This window comes from Salmo salar, chromosome ssa14, assembly GCF_905237065.1.
Source record: "Salmo salar chromosome ssa14, Ssal_v3.1, whole genome shotgun sequence".
NCBI classification, from domain to species: Eukaryota; Metazoa; Chordata; class Actinopteri; order Salmoniformes; family Salmonidae; genus Salmo; species Salmo salar.
The window spans coordinates 33,916,619-33,937,688 of record NC_059455.1 but is presented as its reverse complement, the minus strand read 5'-3'; the positions used below and the strand labels follow the sequence as shown (position 1 = coordinate 33,937,688).

Here is a 21,070-nt window from a genome sequence, read left to right as displayed (position 1 = left end):
TGTGGTGTGGTGACAGAACACCTATGAATTGTTTTGAACCTTCATCTGCTCTGATCTCTATGTCCTAGATTGCTTACCCTGTAGACTCGAGGCTTGCATCTCATGCATACTGGAGTTCAATCAAATTATTGCATGGTGCCATAGTGAAGGGCTCAAAGAGGCATTCTCAATGAGGGTTCCTTTGATCAGAGCTGATGTGAGATGGAGAGACTTCTAAATCCCCACTTGTAGGCAAAGTAGAGCAGTATCACACTGATACTTTCTTACTGGTAAATACACAAATCATTTGCTTTGCTACTGGCTTTTGTCACCATACGTTCTCCCAAGTAAGTTAAACCAGGGGTTACCAAACGTTTTCACTCGGGACCTCCCTTCCAGTTGGACTGAGTCCCCCCCAATATTCGACGGATATAAAAATGTGTCACTGCAACTTTAATTTTTCTCCCGCGTTTTCCCCAAGCAGAAGTTGACAGGAAATGATTAGCAAATTTGGCGCCATTTTTGGAACAATTAGACAGAGAGAGCTGTGCTTGTTTCTTCTGATAAACATTTATAGCTACTCGCATCCACGGTATGTAAATGTTTACCATAAGATGTGTTTAATGCTCATGGTCAGGAAAGTATCACTGAACAGCGTTTGCGAAAACGCGCTGACGTTACTGAGATGAGAAGCTAGAAGTGGAGTTGCAACCACCGAATTTCTTCGCTTAACGTTAGTTATTGCGTTCGTGAACGAATGCATGATTAGTTAGCTTGCTAAAGGTCTTTATTCAAGACAGTTGAATATTGTTTCCAATGTAACTAGATAGCCACTTTGTTAGTGCCGACATTAACAGACAGCAAAAATGACTTGGTTATCAATGTTTTCTTCTAGTTGCAAAATGGTCATGGAGGAGGCAAACAAACTCATTGGCACAGGGAAGAGACATCTCGTTATGGGGGACGTGGTATCAGCGGTCAACTACCTTCAAGAAGCCTGCGGGATGTTGTGAGTAGGGGTGGAAGTCAAGTGACACACTGAAATAATTGGTCTGTAAAATCATTCGCGATTACTAATTAATTTATTAATAAATAACTTTGCCTTTTTTCCCTTATTTTTTTCCAGAGCCAAAAGGTATGGTGACACTGCAGATGAGTGTGGGGAGGCTTTCTTCCTGTGTGGTAAAGCTCTCTTGGAGCTTGCCAGGTAGGTGTTCACTGTCCCTCACAGTATTTTAATCTATGCGCTATAGATGGTGATTTAGTGATGTACCCCATTGAATTCTGGGTGTAAACAGTATTTTGATCTCAAAACCACTGCTGTTACAGTTGTAACTAAGACTTAAATGTAATGTTGTCATTGTGTTGCAGGATGGAGAATGGTGTCTTGGGGAACGCTCTGACAGGGGTTCCAGAAGAAGAGGAAGGAGAGGAAGAGAAGCCCAAAGACTCCAACATTGAAAGCACAGACAATGTTGATGGTAAGCATTTTGCATTGTTAAGCCACATGTAGTTGATGCTTGCCTAAAGGTACAGCGGTCATGTTGAAAAAAGTATACAATTTGGCCTAGTGGTTGTTGACCTCTCTGATAATGCAGTTAATGCTGTATATCAGATAATGCTGTATATCAGAATGCTGTATAATGTGGTAGTCACATTTACCCGTTTAAAAAAATATATATATTCTTACACGCTTCTCAATATACCTTTTGTATTATCACAGAGAAGACCAGGGATGAGCTAAGAGTTCAGGTCTATGATGCCATGGCAGAAGAAGAGAAGAACGGCGAGAAGGCAGATTCAGATAAGAACACAGTGGAGGAGACTGGAGGAGGCGAGGAGGGACAGACTGTGAACGGCCGTGTTAACGGTTCTGACACCACGAACGGCGAGGAGAAAGTTATCGGAGAGAAGGGTGACAAAGCTGAGACTAAAGAGTCATCAGACAACCCAGAAGAGGAGGATGGAGGTTTGAGGCAAACGCGTCATAATGTTTACGCAATATCTTTGATGCAAAGGAAATAAATGTCATGCACTCACACACTTCTGTCTGTTTCAGATGTTGAGGATGGGGAAGAAAAGGTGAGACTTCATCTACTACTGACCTATGTGTGTTCCTGCCGATGGTTTAGCTGCTGTAAAGTCAGTAAGTTAACATTCGATTACCGTTTGACCTCAGGAGGACATACCGGAGGATAGTGATGATGAGGAAGTGGGCAACCTGCAGTTAGCTTGGGAGATGCTGGAGGTGGCTAAGGTCATCTACAAAAGGTACGGTAGGAAATAAATACCCACTCGTCCTTGTTTTACCCTGCTATCCTCCAGTTGTTGTGTACGTAGGGCTTTCAAATGCAAACTCTATTCAAGTCTGTTCCAACAAATCAAATTGAGCCGTTGGATTGCTGCATATGAGACAGACTTAACAGTTTGAGAGCCTGAGTTTGTTTGTGTTCTATTGAAGGAAAGAGGGTAAGGAGGACCAGCTCCTGGCAGCCCAGGCCCATCTGAATCTGGGAGAAGTAGCGGCTGAATCAGGTACTTTCCCAATCACCGCTGGTACTTTGGGTTGGCCCGGTTTTTATATGGATTGATATGGGGTTGGCTCATACATTGTGTTTCTGTGAGGTGTGTTCCTAACTACCTGTTCGATTTCCTCCCCAGGCAATTACAGCCAGGCGGTGGATGACTTCCAGCAGTGCCTGTCCCTGCAGCTGAAGCACCTGGCCTCAGACAGCCGCCTGCTGGCCGAGACTCACTACCAGCTGGGCCTCACCCTCTGCTCTGACTGCCAGTACAGCCAGGCCATCGAACACTTCAACCACTCTGCTAGGGTTATCAAGAGCAGACTAGGTGAGGAGGTGAATGTGATCAGTGAGATTCTCATTTCGAAATGAATTGTTTAGATCAGTGCTAACCAACCTTTTCTGAGTAGATCACTTTCACAGTCAAAAAGCAAGCAGAGATCTACTATAAGCAAAAAAAGAAACATCCTCACTGTCAACTGTTTACTTTCAGCAAACTTAACATGTGCAAATATTTGTATGAACATAAGATTCAACAACCGAGCCATAAACTGAACAAGTTCCATAGACATGTGACTAACAGAAATTGAATGTGTCCCTGAACAAAGGGGGAGGGTCAAAAAAGTAACAGTCAGTATCTGGTGTGGCCACCAGCTGCATTAAGTACTGCAGTGCTCCTCCTCATGGACTGCACCAGATTTGCCAGTTCTTGCTGTGAGATCTTACCCCACTCTAACACCAAGGCACCTGCAAGTTCCTGGACATTTCTGGTGGGAATGGCCCTAGCCCTCACCCTCCGATCCAACAGGTCCCAGTCGTGCTCAATGGGATTGAGATCCGGGCTCTTCGCTGGCCATGGCAGAACACTGACATTCCTGTCTTGCAGGAAATCACGCACAGAACGAGCAGTACGGCTTGTGACATTGTCATGCTGGAGGGTCATGTCAGGATGAGCCTGTAGGAAGGGTACCACATGAGGGAGGAGGATGTCTTCCCTGTAACGCACAGTGTTGAGATTGCCTGCAATGACAACAAGCTCAGTCCGATGATGCTTTGACGCACCGCCCCAGACCATGACGGACCCTCCACCTCCAAATCGATCCCGCTCCAGAGTACGGGCCTCATGTAAGGCTCATTCTTTCGACGATAAACGCGAATCTGACTATCACCCCTGGTGAGACAAAGCTGGGACTTGTCAGTGAAGAGCACTTTTTGCCAGTCCAGTCTGGTCCAGCAACGGTGGGTTTGCGCCCATAGGCGACATTGTTGCCGGTGATGTCTGGTGAGGACCTGCCTTACAACAGGCCTACAAGCCTTCAGTCCAGCCTCTCTCAGCCTATTGCGGACGGTCTGACCCACTGCAATTGTGATAGTGAGTTATAAGTGAAATAATCTGTAAACATTTGTTGGAAAAATGACTTGTCAAGCACAAAGTAGATGTCCTAACCGACTTGCCAAAACAATAGTTTGTTAGCAAGAAATTTGTGGAATGGTTGCATAAAGTGTTTTAATGACTCCAACCTAAGTGTATGTAAACTTCCGACTTCAACTGTACCTGTGGTGCTGATGTTTAGGCCAAGGTATGTGTTGTTTTTTGTGTGCTCTAGGGCAATGGTGTCTAGGTGGAATTTGTATTCGTGGTCCTGGCAACTGGACCTTTTTTGGGAGAAACCAACGCCTCAAGTCCTCAACTGGCAGCTTCATTAAATACACTGCTCAAAAAAATAAAGGGAACACTTAAACAACACAATGTAACTCCAAGTCAATCACACTTCTGTGAAATCAAACTGTCCACTTAGGAAGCAACACTGATTGACAATAAATTTCACATGCTGTTGTGCAAATGGAATAGACAAAAGGTGGAAATTATAGGCAATTAGCAAGACGCCCCCAATAAAGGAGTGGTTCTGCAGGTGGTGACCACAGACCACTTCTCAGTTTCTATGCTTCCTGGCTGATGTTTTGGTCACTTTTGAATGCTGGCGGTGCTTTCACTCTAGTGGTAGCATGAGACGGAGTCTACAACCCACACAAGTGGCTCAGGTAGTGCAGCTCATCCAGGATGGCACATCAATGCGAGCTGTGACAAGGTTTGCTGTGTCTGTCAGCGTAGTGTCCAGTGCATGGAGGCGCTACCAGGAGACGTGGAGGAGGCCGTAGGAGGGCAACAACCCAGCAGCAGGACCGCTACCTCCGCCTTTGTGCAAGGAGGAGCACTGCCAGAGCCCTGCAAAATGACCTCCAGCAGGCCACAAATGTGCATGTGTCTGCTCAAACGGTCAGAAACAGACTCCATGAGGGTGGTATGAGGGCCCGACGTCCACAGGTGGGGCTTGTGCTTACAGCCCAACACCGTGCAGGACATTTGGCATTTGCCAGAGAACACCAAGATTGGCAAATTTGCCACTGGCACCCTGTGCTCTTCACAGATGAAAGCAGGTTCACACATGTGACAGACGTGACAGTCTGGAGACGCCGTGGAGAACGTTCTGCTGCCTGCAACATCCTCCAGCATGACTGGTTTGGCGGTGGGTCAGTCATGGTGTGGGGTGGCATTTCTTTGGGGGGCCGCACAGCCCTCCATGTGCTCGCCAGAGGTAGCCTGACTGCCATTAGGTACCGAGATGAGATCCTCAGACCCCTTGTGAGACCATATGCTGGTGCGGTTGGCCCTGGGTTCCTCCTAATGCAAGAGAATGCTAGACCTCATGTGGCTGGAGTGTCAGCAGTTCCTGCAAGAGGAAGGCATTGATGCTATGGACTGGCCCACCCGTTCCCCAGACCTGAATCCAATTGAGCACATCTGGGACATCATGCCTCGCTCCAACGCAACGTTGTACCACAGACTGTCCAGGAGTTGGCGGATGCTTTAGTCCAGGTCTGGGAGGAGATCCCTCAGGAGACCATCCGCCACCTCATCAGGAGCATGCCCAGGCGTTGTAGGGAAGTCATACAGGCACGTGGAGGCCACACACACTACTGAGCCTCATTTTGACTTGTTTTAAGGACATTACACAAAGTTGGATCAGCCTGTAGTGTGGTTTTCCACTTTAATTTTGAGTGTGACTCCAAATCCAGACCTCCATGGGTTGATAAATTGGATTTCCATTGATTATTTCTGTGTGATTTTGTTGTCAGCACATTCAACTATGTAAAGAAAAAAGTATTTAATAAGATTATTTCATTCATTCACATCTAGGATGTGTTAATTTAGTGTTCCCTTTATTTTTTTGAGCAATGTAGTTCCTGCAAAACACCTGTCTCAACGTCAACCGTGAAGAGGTGACTCCGAGATGCTGGCCTTCTAGGCAGAGTTATTCTGTCCAGTGTCTGTCTTCTTTTGCCATTCTTAATATTTTTTTATTGGCCTGAGATGTATTTTTCTTTGCAACTCTGCCTAGAAGGCCAGCATCCCGGTGTCGCCTCTTCACTGTTTCATAAGTGACCCCAAACTTTTGAACGGTGGTAGTATGTATAAATAGGACTTAAAGTCTATGCAACATTAACCTAATAAAACCAGTTATGTAGGAATGAGGTGTTTGTGTGTGTGCAGTAGGCCTAATACATTATCACATATTGGCTATATGCTTACCCCGCCAATGTTCATCTCAGAGCATATATTTCAGAACTCTAGTTTTGATAACAGAATAGATCAGTTGTATCACTTGCGAGGCACAGCTGAGCATAAATTGAAATCTGATGGTCTACGGAGGGAGAGCAGCAGAGGGTCCGCCTCTCACGGTTCCTGTTCTCTCCTTTCCTCCGGTGAGACTGACCAGAGGGGATAGTCTTCCACCTGATGGCGAAACTTGAGTGGCACCACATTATTTCTGCTTCATGTACAAATTTATGTTCCTATGACCAGAGAAAGTGAAATATTCCTGGATATTAAAATGGACACGATGCAGGCCTATCAATAGTTGGCTACTCATTCATTGCAGCTACATCACGAGTGGAAGTAGGGTGAAGCGTGTTATTAATTTGAAAGATCAGCTCTTTGCGGTATTCTTTGTCTCTCTGGTCATGGTTTCAAAAGCTATGAAATCTCACATAGGCTAGTATCAAACTTTGTTGTGGGGTCATGGAAGCAGTAGGAACGGCGGTTTGAGCTATTTGATTGGCCAGGGCAGCATAGTTGATTTAGCCACAGCTCTTGACAAATGAAAAGTTTCAAAATGGGAACACTTCTGAATTAAGTGCACCTACCGCCAACGGCACAAGACGGCCGGTTGGTGGCTGCTGGTTTTATGCTTGGAAAATGTTACTCTTCTACCTTGTAACACCCTTGTATCGTTTGTCTCCCAGCCAAGCTCCAGGAGGTGCTGGAGAAGGCAGAGGGGCCAGAGGTGGCCCCTGAGGAGAGAAAGGAGATGGAGGAGCTGAAGGCTCTGCTGCCAGAGATCCAGGAGAAGGTTGAGGATGCCACCGTGGGACAGAAAATAACTGCAGCTGTTGCAGCAGAGGCTGTGATGCAGGAGACACTGGTGAGAAGGCGATTGAGATGGAGGGTGCTCTAACCAGTGATTGACCCAGTCCTAGCCCACTTTTTTTAGGCTTTCTTAAGGTTTGACTTTATGCAATACGTTGAGCATGAAGTTTGAATCCACTTTTCGTTTTCTTTTTTCAGGCAGGTGGTTCAGCGTTTCCAACTCCGAGCGGAAGTTCTCAAAACGAAGGGGCGTCTGCATCTGTAGTAAGCCTGCGCCTCATGATTTTAGTCAGCTTTATTGGTTGATTTGTTGTCCTTTAATTCTAATTGTATTCTAAGGGATATGTCGGTGTGTCCTTCCCTCACTCAGATTCAAGTCAGATCCACATACGGAAACGCCCCCTCAAAGTCTCCAGCCTCTGACATCTCACACCTGGTCAGAAAAAAGGTCAGTGAAGTGAAACTATTTGCTTCCAGATAACCAATAGTATCCACAAATACCTTTTTGTATTGTTTAACAGAGGAAACCAGGAGACAGCCCAGTAAAGGAGAACGACTCTAAAAAGGTTAAACAGGAGACTCAAGTTAACAGCAACAGAGACAACGGTGTCAAAGACAAAATGGAGGTTGAACGGTATGTATGGAGTATGTATTTTCCACTGCAAGTAGTGACTATTTATCCTTTAACTAGGCAAGTCAGTTTAGAAGTCTTATTTACAATGACGACCTACCCTGGCCAAACCCTAATCATGCTGGGCCAATTGTGCACCACCCTATGGGACTCCCAATCACAGCTGGTTGTGATACAGCCTGGAATCAAACCAGGGTCTGTATTGCTACTCGGGAGGCCAAGACAACCTATAAAGTTGTCATGGAATACCTACATGTACTACTCAACTTTTTTTTTTTATATGTACGAAGTAGATCCTCTGCTCTTTTCACATTCAATAGCATGTGTGGCTTTTTGTGACTTCATTGTGATTATTCTCATGTTTCCCCCTGCAGCCAGTGAAGCCCTGGTGACTTTGATGCCAATTCCTGATTGTCATCACATCGTCCTACTGCAGATCAAGTTGTAAATGTGTCATGTTCCTATTGTGTATCTGTGCTTTTTTTTCTTCATATTTGTAAGGTTTTGTACCAGATCATTAAAGACTACCTACTTGATCAATTTGTCATCTTTGATTTGTGTAAAGAGACTTCAAAAAGGAGACCCACCTCTTGGAAAAACAAACTACTGTCCCAGTTTCTCCTAGCATTGATCTGTGGTGTACTCTAAACATGAATTTGTATGCTTATGGAATAGATATATCCTGGCTGTGGCCATCCCAGCTGAATTCACCAATGACTGGGTTGGTGAGACACTTTGGTGACGGAGCAGAAGGTCACACTAGTGTCGGAAGCACAATGCTAAACCACTAACGGCTCATGTCAATCCCTATTGATGAAGTATAGTGCGATTGAAATTAAGGTAAATTCCGGTTGAGCCGATATGCAGGGTTTACTGTGAGTGCAGGCTCCGAGCGCAGGGATATTGCCTTTAAATTTCAACCGCACTGATTGAATCTAGGCCTTAGTGGTAACATAAGTTTGCATGGTTTGTTTTTTCATTTGATTTATGGGAGGTGAGAAACGGAACTATTGACTGTCAGGTTTGTGTACTGTTAAACAGCTGGATTCAATCCGTATAGCAGATATGTTAATGGTTCTTTCCGATTGAGCTGACCTGCAGTGTTCACCGTGAACGTCGCCTTTAAATTTCAATCGAGCTGTAACAGAACTGGGATACAAATTGAATCCAGCCCTAACTGCTAGACCACCCAGCACGGTTAACACTATTAGACAGTTGTCTATGGTGACGTCATTGATTAACCATGAACGCAATCAGAACTCCAAGCAAGGCCTGATTCCTTTTGAAACATGTCAGGATACCATTTTAATATTGTTAGTCTCAAATCAGATGTGCATTGCCCTTTTCACAAACACTCAGTTCCACAAAGTGAGGGGGAAGAGGTGCAACGCAGGAAAAATACATCTGCATGGCTAAGCAGGAACTTCCCCCTCCACTGGAATTTCCCCTTGTGCAAAAATAAGTCAAACAGGTGTTCTGAAGACGAGAGGGGTGTGTGTTTGTTCTTTAAAGCCACTTCGTCAGGTTGACATCATCGTCGTCTGAGGTCTGGCTGCTGGTTTCAGACTCGGAGCCCTCGTCCTTTTCTAAGTGGGCCTCGGCCACACATCTCCAGTGGGTGAAGATCCCATTCCTCTTCAGCTAGGAAGAACAAGAACCTAAGTGAAAACACAAACCTAAGCCTTGTTTATACCTGGTGATAACATGTGACCTTTGTCCTGATCTTATCCACATTCTGATTGTGCCCACACTAGCCGTTGCATCTACACATTGTAGTATTGTGTGTCTCTTATCCGTCCACATTGTGACCAGATTTGCCAGTTACTCCCTGTACACAAATTATGACAGATTCTTTCAAAATATGAATGTATTTATTTTAAAGCAAGTATTGATTGTAAGCTATAAAAATAAGAGTACCAGTCAAAAGTTTGGACACCATTTATTTTTACTATTTTCTACATCGTAGAATAATAGTGAAGACCTCCAAACTATGAAATGACACATATGGAATCATGTAGTAACCAAAAGTATTACATCAAAATATATTTTTGATTTGAGGTTCTTCAAAGTAGCCACCCTTTGCCTTGACAGCTTTGCACACTCTTGGCATTTTTTCAACCAGCTTCATGAGGCAGTCACCTAGAATTGCATTCCAATTAACAAGTGTGCCTTCTTAAAAGTTCATTTGTGGAATTTCTTTCCTTAATGCATTCGTGTTGTGACAAGGTAGGGGTGGTATACAGAAGATAGCCCTATTTGGTAAAAGACCAAGTCCATATTATGGCAAGAAAAGCTCAAATAAGCAAAGAGAAACGACAGTCCATTACTTTAAGACATGGTCTTTCAATTCGGAAAATGTCAATAACTTTGAACGTTTCTTCAAGTGCTGTCGCAAAAACCATCAATTGCTATGATGAAACTGGCTCTCATGTGGACCACCACAGGAATGGAAAACCCAGAGTTACCTCTGCTGCAGAGAAGTTCATTAGAGTTACCAGCCTCAGAAATTGCAGCCCAAATAAATGCTTCAGAGTTCAAGTAAGACATCTCAACATCAACTGTTCAGAGGAGACTGAGTGAATCAGGCCTTCATGGTCGAATAGCTGCAAAGAAACCACTACTAAAGGACACCAATAATAAGAAGAGACTTGCTTGGGCCAAGAAACACGAGCAATGGACATTTTGGAAATCTCTTTTGGTCCGAGTCCAAATTTGAGATTTTTGGTTCCAACCGCCGTCTCTTTGTGAGATGCAGAGTAGATGAATGGATGATCTCCTCATGTGTTATTCCCATCGTGAAGCATGGAGGAGGTGTGATGGTGCAGGGGTGCTTTGCTGGCGACACTCGTGATTTATTTAGAATTCAAGGCACACTTAACCAGCATTCTACAGCGATACGCCATCCCATCTGGTTTGCACTTAGTGGGACTATTTGTTTTTCAACAGAACAATGACCCAACACATCTCCAGGCTGTGTAAGGGCTATTTGACCAAGAAGGAGAGTGATGGAGTGCTGCATCAGATGACTTGGCCTCTACAATCACCCGACGTCAACCCAATTGAGATGGTCTGGGATGAGTCGGACCGCAGAGTGAAGGAAAAGCAGCCAACAAGTGCTCAGCATATGTGGGAATTCCTTCAAGACTGTTGGAAAAGCATTCCTCATGAAGCTGGTTGAGAGAATGCCAAGGTTGTGCAAGGCTGTCATCAAGGCAAAGCGTGGCTACTTTGAAGAATCAAAAATATTTTTCGATTTTTTTTAACACTATTTTTGGTTCCTACATGATTCAATGTGTTATTTCAGTGTTGACGTCTTCACTATTATTCTACAATGTAGAAAATAGTAAAAATTAAGAAAAACCCTTGAAATGTCCAAACCTTTGACTGGTACTGTATAGATGTATAAAAACTCCCAGTATTTTACTGGGTAAAACAAGTCCATTGTACGAAATGTCAATGATTTTAGAGGCCAGTATGATGATGATTTAAATGGTTTGACCATGCAGATAACAATGCGTCTTTTAATAATCTACACCGGTCAAAAAATTTGGGCACAATCAGAATGTGGACATCAGGACAAAGGACGCATGTTAGACCCAAGTATAAACGGGCCTCCAGACACAAGCCTGGTCCCACACTATATGCTTGAGACAACTCTACTGTACAGCATGACAGCAATGGAAGAGTTGGCAACAGCACATACACTAGGCTACCTAAGCCCTAGCCATTTTCATTGTATTTAAACACGTCACTTCCTATGAAGTTTAAAGCAGTCACCGAAGATGCTCATAACATTCATGATATTATTGTAAGATTGTGTCACAAACTCAGACGTACATGTTCAGTTTTAGTCTGGAACTCTCTGAGCTCTTCCTGAGTCAGGGGCAGGAAGCTGTCATCGTTTTCTGGGTATTCCTGCCAACCCATGGCCTTCAGTAACCTGCAATGAAACAGTGAACACTGCTTAGTAGACTGATGGTGTGTGTGTGTGTGTGTGTGTGTGTGTATATATGTCAGTCATACCGGTGTTCTGCCTCCAGTGAGCTAGACAAGTGATCAGTGTCTGAGTCGCTGAGGGAGTGAGACAGGCCGTTCTCATTGCAGACTCCCTGGCTGTAGGCTTTGGGCTCTGGGGTGCTGCTCTCGCCCTGAAGAGTCATTTACACCAAAGAATAGACACCTTAATAAAACAGGTCACTTCTGCTTACATATGAAGTGAGCCATGTAACGCTCCACATTTCACATGCCTCTAGTTTATTTTTGTTCAGTCAGCCTGTGAATTTACCTTCAATTGGTTTGAATGTAACATTTTGGAGGGCCTTTGCGTCCCACTTGGACATTTTCTAGGGGTGTTATGTACCTCTCCAGGTGCCCCAGGGCTGCTGCTGGAGGTCAGGTCACCGGTGACCTCGTCCTTCAGCATCCGCAGGAAGTCACTCTTCCGGTCTGGTCCGCGCCGCATCAGCTTCAGCCGTGACGACGAGGCGATGTCTATGGGAGGAGTCGTACTGAAAGGACGCTGATAGAAAAAACAGAGAGAGGGAGGAAAAATGTTGAGCCCTTGCTTGTGGTTTCTAACAGTTACGTAAACTTTTTCTCCTCGGGACTGGATGTGTATGGCCTGCTATACGCTCTCTATGAACCCCTTTGGCCTGTGTAAGGGGTCTGGAGAGCTGCCCTCACCTCTTTGGGGGTGTTGTGGCTATGTAGCTGGGTGGCGGGGGCGGAGGGTTTGGCTGCAGACACAGGGCTGGTGAAGACAGAGTCTCGTCCTGACAGGTGGAGGCCAGGCTTGGTGGAGTCTCTCCCACTCGGCTTCCACTGAGGGGGCTTGGTGGGCACCATGGCAGACTTGGGCACCAGGTTCTTATAGACTGAGTGGGTAGAGCTAGCGATGGTGGGCAGGGCTTTGCTGCCATTGATGGGTGGGGCTCCGGAGCTGGTGAAGCCAGTAGAGAACGCAGTGCATCCTGGGTCCTCCTTGGAAACCTTCTTGATCACCAGCATCTTAGACACCATCTGCTTGCCACTAGGCGGGTTCTCTGGAGAGATGGGAGCAACTAGTTAGGAGGGGGGTAATGACATGGAGACAAAGGGAGTGGGCTGAACTTTGTGAAGACGTTACTGGTGTCAACTTTGTAATGTCAATAGATCAATTAATCTATTAGAGAGATTACCCCATACTCCAGCGTGAGGAGCCAGTGGCCTCATCTGGTTCCCGGGCTTTCCAGTTGTTTCAGGGTTAAGGGAGGGCTGGTAGGAAAACGTTGACATTATTTCACAAGTTTGTATATACAGTATATTTCCCATTATGTTTTATGTTTAGCTGTACCAATCCAGGTATTTTCCCTGTTAGGTCTTAAAACCTCTTAGGGCTAGGGGGCAGAATTTTCACGGCCGGATGAAAAACGTACCCAAATTAAACTGGTTACAACTCTTGCCCAGAAAATAGAATATGCATATTATTAGTAGATTTGGATAGAAAACACTCTGAAGTTTCTAAAACTGTTTGAATGGTGTCTGTGAGTATAACAGAACTCATATGGCAGGCAAAAACCTGAGAAAATTTCAACCAGGAAGTGGAAGGTCTGAGAATTGTAGTTCTACTTTTGAATCCCTAGAGAAACTACAAATACTTAGGGGTCACGTTGCACTTCCTAGGGCTTCCATTGGCTGTCAAAAGCCCTCCGAAAGTTGTTTCATCCGTATCCAGTAACCGGGCAGAATATAGGAGCTCAGTTACTGAGTGGCCTGCCTGGCAACAAAGGGATTGGAAATGCGCAGTCACGCGAGCGCGCCTTTCCTTATTTTTCTTCTGAAATGAATACGCTATTGTAAGGTTGGAATATTATCGCAATTCTACGTTAAAAATACCATAAAGATTGATTTTAAACAGCGTTTGACATGCTTCTAAGTACGGTAATGGAACATTTGGACTTTTTGTGTCTCAAATTATGCTCGCACATTATGCATTTGGATAGTGACCTGAACGCACGAACAAAACGGAGGTATTTGGACATAAATATGGATTATTTGTAACAAAAACATAATTTCTTGTGGAAGTAGCAGTCCTGGGAGTGCATTCTGACGAAGATCAGCAAAGGTAATACAATATTTCTAATACTAATTCTGAGTTTAGGTTGCCCCGAACTTGGCGGGTGTCTGAATAGCTCGCCGTGATGGCTGAGCAATGTACTCAGAATATTGAAAAATGTGCTTTCGCCCAAAAAGCTATTTTAAAATCTGACACGGCGGTTGCATAAAGGACTACTGTATCTATAATTCTTAAAATAATTGTTATGTATTTTGTCAACGTTGCTGATGACAATTTCTGAACATCACGCGCCAATGTAAAATGCTGTTTTTGGATATAAATATTAACTTTATCGAACAAAACATACATGTATTGTGTAACATGATGTCCTAGGAGTGTCATCTGATGAAGATCGACAAAGGTTAGTGCTTCATTTAGCTGTGTTTTCGGTTTTTGTGACATATCTCCTTACTTGGAAAATGGCTGTGTGGTTATTTTTGTCTATGTACTCTCCTAACATAATGTAATGTTTTGCTTTCGCTGTAAAGCCTTTTTGAAATCGGACAATGTGGTTACATTAAGGAGAAGTGTATCTTTAAAATGGTGTAAAATAGTCGTATGTTTGAAAAATCGAAATGATTAGATTTTTGCTGTTTTGAATTTCGCGCCATGCTATCTTGTCAAACAATCCCGTTAACGGGATCCTATCTCGAAGGGGTCCCCAAGAAGTTAATGTCACTATGCCCATTGACTAATATGTGACATATGGCATAGTAACTCAAGACTGTAAATTGTGACAAGAAGTTGTCAAGAGGTTTTCAGAAATGGAGGATGAGATTATTACTCACAAAGTCCTCTTCCACAAACTTCAGATTGTCCTCCCTGCTGTGTTCATCATTGGGGAACTTGTCCTGGTAGAGGGTCCCAGGGGCGCTCTTGCGGGGATGGAAGTTGCCGTTGCGCTGCCGGTGTCCCCCCTGCCTGTCCCCTCCTCCCGTCCCGTGGCGTTTGGGTTGGCGCCCCGGGTGGTGGTGCCTGTCCTGTGCCGCCCCGTGCCAGGTGGGATGAGCCTCCTTCCAGCAGGACCCCCCCGCTAGACCACCACGCCTCCCCTTCGCCACCCCAGAGTCCACAGAGTCATGTCTCAGGAGGAGAGAGGGCTGCTGCCACCCATCACCTGCAGACACACACAGGACAGTAAGTTTAATACTATGTAACGAAACAAACACCGCTCTTTCAAGCAGGCTGTCAACAAACCACACATCACAAAAACGTTTTTGGGGGGTCGCGCAGGGGGTTCTGATCGTCAGGGTTACCTGCGGGGGCATGCAGGGGCCCGTTGTTAAAGAAGCCATCGGAGGAGTTGTGTCGGCGGCGGCTCACGGCAGCACGGCTGTTCCGGTGGTGATGGGGGTCGCCATGCTTCTCTAGGCTGGCTGCAGGGGACTGGATACAAAAAGAAAAAAGGTTATATTTTTGTCACGTGCACAAGTACAGTGTAATGCCTTTCTTGCAACCGCATTCCCATCAATGCAGTAATCAATATCAGTAGTATTATAAATAGAACAAAAACACACGAGAAATAAGAACACTAGAAAGTAAGTAAGTAAGCCATATACAGGGTAAAAAAAGTCAAAGAAAAACACCAAAAGAATCACAAAAAAGTTGCCTCGGAGCTCGCAAGACTGCAGCCATAGAGTACGTCGTCATCATTGTCAAAAATGTAAAAAAGGGCAGTGAGGTGAAACCACGTGCTCCCAGATCCTACCCCTAGTCTTCTAGTACCTCCACACACACAATTATGAAACAGGAATGAATACTCTCACACCAAACGCAACATTTTTCATCTGATTTATTTAATTGCAATGTCACACAGATACATAATATACATACACTATATATACAAAAGTATGTGGACACCTTTTCAAATTAGTGGATTCAGCCATTTCAGCCACACAAGTTGCTGACAGGTGTATAACATCGAGCACACAGCCATGCAATCTCTCTCCATAGACAAACATTGGCAGTAGAATGGCCTTATTGAAGAGCTCAGTGATGTTCAAAGTGGCACCGTCATAGGATGCCACCTTTCCAACAAGTCAGTTCATCAAATTTCTGCCCTGCTAGAGCTGCCCTGGTCAACTGTAAATGCTGTAATTGTGAAGTGGCAACGCCTAGGAGCAACAACGGCTCAGCCGCAAAGTGGTGGGCCACACAAGCTTACAGAACGGGACCACCGAGTGCTGAAGCGTGCAGCTCGATGGGACTGACCTCAACCCCATCAAACACCTTTGGGATGAATTGGAATGCCGACTGCGAGCCAGGCCTAACCACCCAACAGCAGTGCCCGACCTCACTAATTCTCGTGGCTGAATGGAAGCAAGTCCCTGCAGCAATTTTCCAACATCTAGTGGAAAGCCTTCCCAGAAGAGTAGAGACTGTTATAGCAGCAAAAGGGGGACCAACTCCATATTAATGCCCATGATTTTGGAATGAGATGTTTGACGAGCAGGTGTCCATATACCTTTGGTCATGTAGTGTGTCTATGTAATATGCAGTCTTGTGGACATTAAGCAGCTTAGGTTTGGTGTTTATGTAATAACTTAGTGTCGTCCATCAGTCACTACTATCAGCTTGATCTTACTGGACTGCCAATGTTGAGATCGGTATCCACAACTAATTTGGCTGGTGTACAACCTGAAAAAAAAAAAATCGCCTGGTATAGACTACACTCTGACGACCAGATTACTCCAAGCTCTTGCTGAGAGTAAAAAAAAAAAACACTGTTCTCATTTAGCTGAATCTCAATCCCGTATCTAGTAGTCCCACGAGCAAAACACCACCACAACAGGCTCTCCTGCTTTTCACACTTCTCCATATGTCCATTCACCTTCCCTTTCTAGTTAAATAAAGGTTAAATAAAAATAAAATAAATACAATTCTACTGCTTTCACTTACCACACGAAGAAAACACATAACAAATCATACAGAGCCTGGATGATAACAACTCTATGAGGAATGAATAATAAAACAAGCAAAATCCCCTTCACTCTTCATCCTCTCTCCATTACAGTCTACATTCATTCAATATGACTTCCTTGATTTTCTCCTGTCTGTTTCCCTTAGTACAAACTGTATCTCTGACTATTTTTCCTGTGCTGATTGCAGTCAGTCTGCCCCCAATAAGCCTGCCCCTGGTTGTGCGCACACACAAACGTATGTAAACACACACACACACACACACACACACACACACACACACACACACACACACACACACACGGTCTCACCTTGGCAGGCTGGGGCGTGGAGAAGTTAAGCCAGGCAGGAACAAAGTCATGCTGCGCCATTTAGGTCCAGTGTCTCCTGTCAGTGGATCGAGGCATCAAACCTCATGGCAAGGATCTGACACAGAGTAAAATGAATGAGAAATCTTGGATTTTGGGACAAAAGAAAAACATTGTTACATAAGACTTATTATTACCCCAGAGTCTTTGGCTCTGAAGTCCTCTCCTCTTCCTCTCGGTCTCTGCCTCCTCTGTGGGATTGACTCAGAGTGTGTGATGGAGAGCAGCACCTCACTGCCAAGCCCTCCTCCACCTCCAGGACAGAACAGCCCCTTTCCCCAGAGGCAGACCCCGTCGTCCAGGGTGAAAAGTTGGGTGTCGGGTCACAGGATTCTGGGATTATCTGGAATGGTGATCCAGAGGCGCGTTGTTACCCCCAAATTCGTCCTGATCACTCTACCGAAGCAGGTAGGATTCTTTGTCAGGGGAAGAGACACATGGAACCCGCTTGATCCGTTTTGTGAAACAGAAGGTTCTGATTGGTGGGCTCAGTAGACAGGCAAGTGAATTGCCCAATGGGAGAGGCAGGTGCAGGTTGTCTGCTGAGATTGGAAGCTCTGGGGCATCGATCCCTGTCAGTGTGAACGGGACAGCTCCACTATGACATCAGAAGTGTGCTGGAAGGAGGTTCTGGCTCTTCTCCTGCCACTATGAGTGCCAGCTCTTAGTCATTTTAGGCTCTACCCAAACACATGCAGAAAATAAATCAATTCAGAGACCTCTTTTAATTCCAATGGAGGTCACTGAAAACCACAGCTCACCTCATTAAACTGGTGAAAAGGCTGTCTGGGGTTGAAGGGGGAAAAAAAGGTGTCTAGTATTACAGTCACATGACAGTAAAGGCAGCAGAATCCACTGTTACATTTCTGACATCTTCAATTCCGGTCAGTGAAATGTTGATACTGCAGAGCAACACATTATAATGCTGTTTTTCAATGCATACTAAACACAATGGTGTCTCAACGGCTGGTTAGATTGGTTGCTTTCTTCATCTGTCCTATTATATTTGCTGGTATAATTAGCCGTAGTTGTGTGGTTGAAGGATGAGAGTGCAAAAGTTTTTAAACAGTATAACAGCAATCGCTTACGATCAGTGTCCTGTGTGTCACAACACACCTGGGACTCCTTTGTTGAAAGACAAAAAATAAACGTGTCCATAAAAGAGGGAACCTCTGAAAGGCAAATATCTTCCTTTCTTCAAAGCAAAGAAAGTGTAGGAACATACGGAGCATGTGTCAGAAGGACAGGTGCTGTGCAGTTACTCCTAGTATTTTCCGTCCTCTTGTAGTGTTGCTTTCACATGTAGTAGTATCTGCACTTATGCAGACCGGACCTGCAAAAACAAAACAGAAATACTTTTGAATCTCAGACACACCGGTAAGGTTGTAATGCACACAACTTACAAGTTTATGCAGGTGTATACCCAAGTCATGTTTCCAGCACAATCTGTACTGCATGTCAAACTTGATGAATAGTTCTCCCAGAACACCTTTGATGAACCCACAATATAGCTTCTCATTCAAAAGACAGCAAACACAATGCAATGATAAAATAAAACGTCTTGAAGCAAAACAATCAAAAACCAGAGCTCTTTAGACATTTTATACTCCCTTACAAAACTGCAAGCTTTTATCAAATATGTATACCAGTCTAAAAATATTCTAGACCTGAAATGTTTCTCACTCTCTCCCAGCTCCTGATCTAAATCGGGCAGTGAGTGATTGTGTGTTCTAAACTACTAAGAACAGCGACCCACTCACAGCATGTCATCATCATTAATGATCATGAGGCTGCAGTGCGCTTCCTAAATACAAATCAATAAACATGACTTGCCTAGTTAAAAGGTACAATTATATTTATTTTGTTATTAAAAAATCCTTTATAGTACTGTGATAGGCTGTCCAATGGCTTCCATTGTGTATTGAGTTGACTAAGTTATTGTGAACACATTCACTTTTATAAACAAGTTAAGACACTGTCAAAATTCTTAGAAAGTTAAGAAATCATTTGAGCAGATTGAGGAAGCAAAAACTTTGATCACTGCTAGCTAATTATCTGGCTAGTGGATTTGGCTATTACAGCCACAACTGTTGCTGACAGGTGTATAAAATCGAGCACACAGCCATGCAATCGCCATAGACAAATATTGGCAGTAGTATGGCCTTACTGAAGAGCTCAGTGACTTTCAATGTGGTGAAGTGGAAACGTCTAGGAGCAACAACGGCTCAGCCGCAAAGTGGTAGGCCACACAAGCTCACAGAACGGGACCGCAGAGCTCTGTAGTGCGTAAAAATCGTCAGTCCTCTGTTGTAACACTCACTAGCGAGTTCCAAACTGCCTCTGGAAGCAACGTCAGCAAAATAACTGTTCGTCGGGAGCTTCATGAAATTAGTTTATATTGCAGTGCAGCAGCACACACGCCTAAGATCCCCATGCACAATGCCAAGTGTTAGCTGGAGTAGTGCAAAGCTCCCCGGCATTGGACTGGAGCAGTGGAAACGTGTTCTCTGGAGTGATGAATCACGCTTCACCATCTGGCAGTCCGACGGCCGAATCTGGGTTAGCCGGATGCCAGGAGAACGCTACCTAGCCAAATGCATACTTCCAACTGTAAAGTTTGGTGGAGGAGGAATAATGGTCCGGGGCTGTTTTGCATGGTTTGGGCTTAGTTCCAGTAGAGGGAAATCTTAACACTACAACATACATTGATATTCTAGATGATTCTGTGCTTCCAACTTTGTGGCAACTGTTTGGGGAAGGCCCTTTCCTATTTTAGCATGACAATGCCCCCTGTGCACAAAGCGAGGTCCATACAGAAATGGTTTGTCAAGATCGGTGTGGAAGAACTTGACTGGCCTACACAGAGCCCTGACCTCAACCCCATCGACTACGTTTGGGAAGAATTGGAACGCCGACTACGAGCCAGGCCTAATCACCCAACATCAGTGCCGGACCTCACTAATGGTCTAGTGGAAAGTCTTCCCAGAAGAGTGTAGGTTGTTACAGCAGCAAAGGGGGAACCAACTCCATATTAATGCTAATGGGCTATGATTTTGGAATGAGATGTTCAACGAGTAGGTGTCCACATACTTTTGGCCATGCAATGTACAGTATATTCCTTGTAAACTCGTTGTAACCAAGTTGTTAGCAAGCTAGCTAGCCACGACTATCACCAAAGATGGCAAGTCAACTAGTTAACATACAGTAACTCGCACAACTACGACCCAGTCTCAGACACATACAATATATTTTTGCAACAGAGTAACGTGTAGTTGTTTCTAATATTGCTGTCAAATTTCTGCAAATAGAGGTAAACAGACCTTCGCTTCGTTGGCACAACACGGCTTCAAAATGGCTTCCGCGTTAGCCCACACGGGGTCGGAGGATTCGGGCGCTAGCTAGCTAATAACGTTATATCTACCGTTAGCTTGCTAGATTTGATATGATGATGCCAAAACCTACTTATATCAAGCAATATCTTCACGAAATACGATTTAAAAAATATATCTTGACTATTAATATTCCTTTAGCACTGCAATACTTTCTTCCTGCTATGTGCCTCCAGATTAAAGTGGCGATTGGGTGTTTGTTTGGGTTTTTGGAGCGCTCGCGGAGCTTACTTATCTGGGGTACGTTCAAGTTCTTATAATTTTGCAACCTCAGGCGCGTAGCATTTTGTTTCAAACTGAATAGGAGTGGGATTTTTGTATACTAAAAACGTCGAAGCAGATTAGAAAGAAATTAGTTAAAACATTTTGCGATCAAAATAGTATTTTTATTTATTTATTTAACCTTTATTTAACTAGGCAAGTCAGGAACAAATTCTTATTTACAATGATGGCCTACTGGGGGAACAGTGGGTTAACTGCCTTGTTCAGGGGCAGAACGACAGATTTTAACCTTGTCAGTTCGGGGATTCGACCCAGCACCTGCCGCCCCTGTTCAACTAGTACTAAAAAAAGTACTAGCTAGATACATATTTGTGATATTGAATGCGACACACTATTTTCCAGGCAGGCGCACTAATCGATCGCTGCAGAAATCAAACTTTCGTCAGACACAGTAAATCGAGTAATCGACCTTACAAACCTATGCAATTGCTAATTTATTATTGATCTGCACAACGTG

The 21,070-nt window shown here is 44.4% G+C and overlaps 2 protein-coding genes across 7 annotated transcripts; one reads left to right on the top strand and one right to left on the bottom strand.

The window, feature by feature from the left end:
* The first annotated feature begins 504 nt into the window (after positions 1 to 504).
* On the top strand, positions 505 to 8,097 carry hgv2 (HGV2 protein). Of its 2 annotated transcripts, none has more exons than XM_014140670.2 (14): positions 505 to 712; positions 875 to 988; positions 1,106 to 1,186; positions 1,351 to 1,460; positions 1,703 to 1,948; positions 2,039 to 2,061; positions 2,159 to 2,250; positions 2,441 to 2,514; positions 2,641 to 2,829; positions 6,807 to 6,985; positions 7,129 to 7,194; positions 7,301 to 7,378; positions 7,452 to 7,564; positions 7,936 to 8,097. In XM_014140670.2, exons 2-14 carry the CDS (start codon positions 882 to 884, stop codon positions 7,940 to 7,942), a joined length of 1,365 nt encoding a protein of 454 aa, XP_013996145.1. In that variant the 5' UTR covers positions 505 to 712; positions 875 to 881; the 3' UTR covers positions 7,943 to 8,097.
* A 740-nt stretch (positions 8,098 to 8,837) lies between these two features.
* Positions 8,838 to 20,580, bottom strand: gpbl1 (Vasculin-like protein 1). Of its 5 annotated transcripts, none has more exons than XM_014140659.2 (11): positions 20,263 to 20,578; positions 17,080 to 18,275; positions 16,886 to 17,000; positions 14,912 to 15,041; positions 14,444 to 14,772; positions 12,739 to 12,814; positions 12,245 to 12,603; positions 11,847 to 12,080; positions 11,585 to 11,709; positions 11,399 to 11,501; positions 8,838 to 9,202 (listed from the first exon to the last, which is right to left on the bottom strand). In XM_014140659.2, exons 3-11 carry the CDS (start codon positions 16,943 to 16,945, stop codon positions 9,068 to 9,070), a joined length of 1,551 nt encoding a protein of 516 aa, XP_013996134.1. In that variant the 5' UTR covers positions 16,946 to 17,000; positions 17,080 to 18,275; positions 20,263 to 20,578; the 3' UTR covers positions 8,838 to 9,067. The 5 variants fall into 5 exon arrangements, with proteins under 5 accessions (XP_013996134.1, XP_013996135.1, NP_001133637.1 ...); XM_014140660.2 differs by having other exon boundaries at positions 11,922 to 12,080; positions 20,263 to 20,574; XM_014140661.2 differs by having other exon boundaries at positions 8,914 to 9,219; positions 20,263 to 20,580.
* Between the last annotated feature and the right edge of the window lie 490 nt (positions 20,581 to 21,070).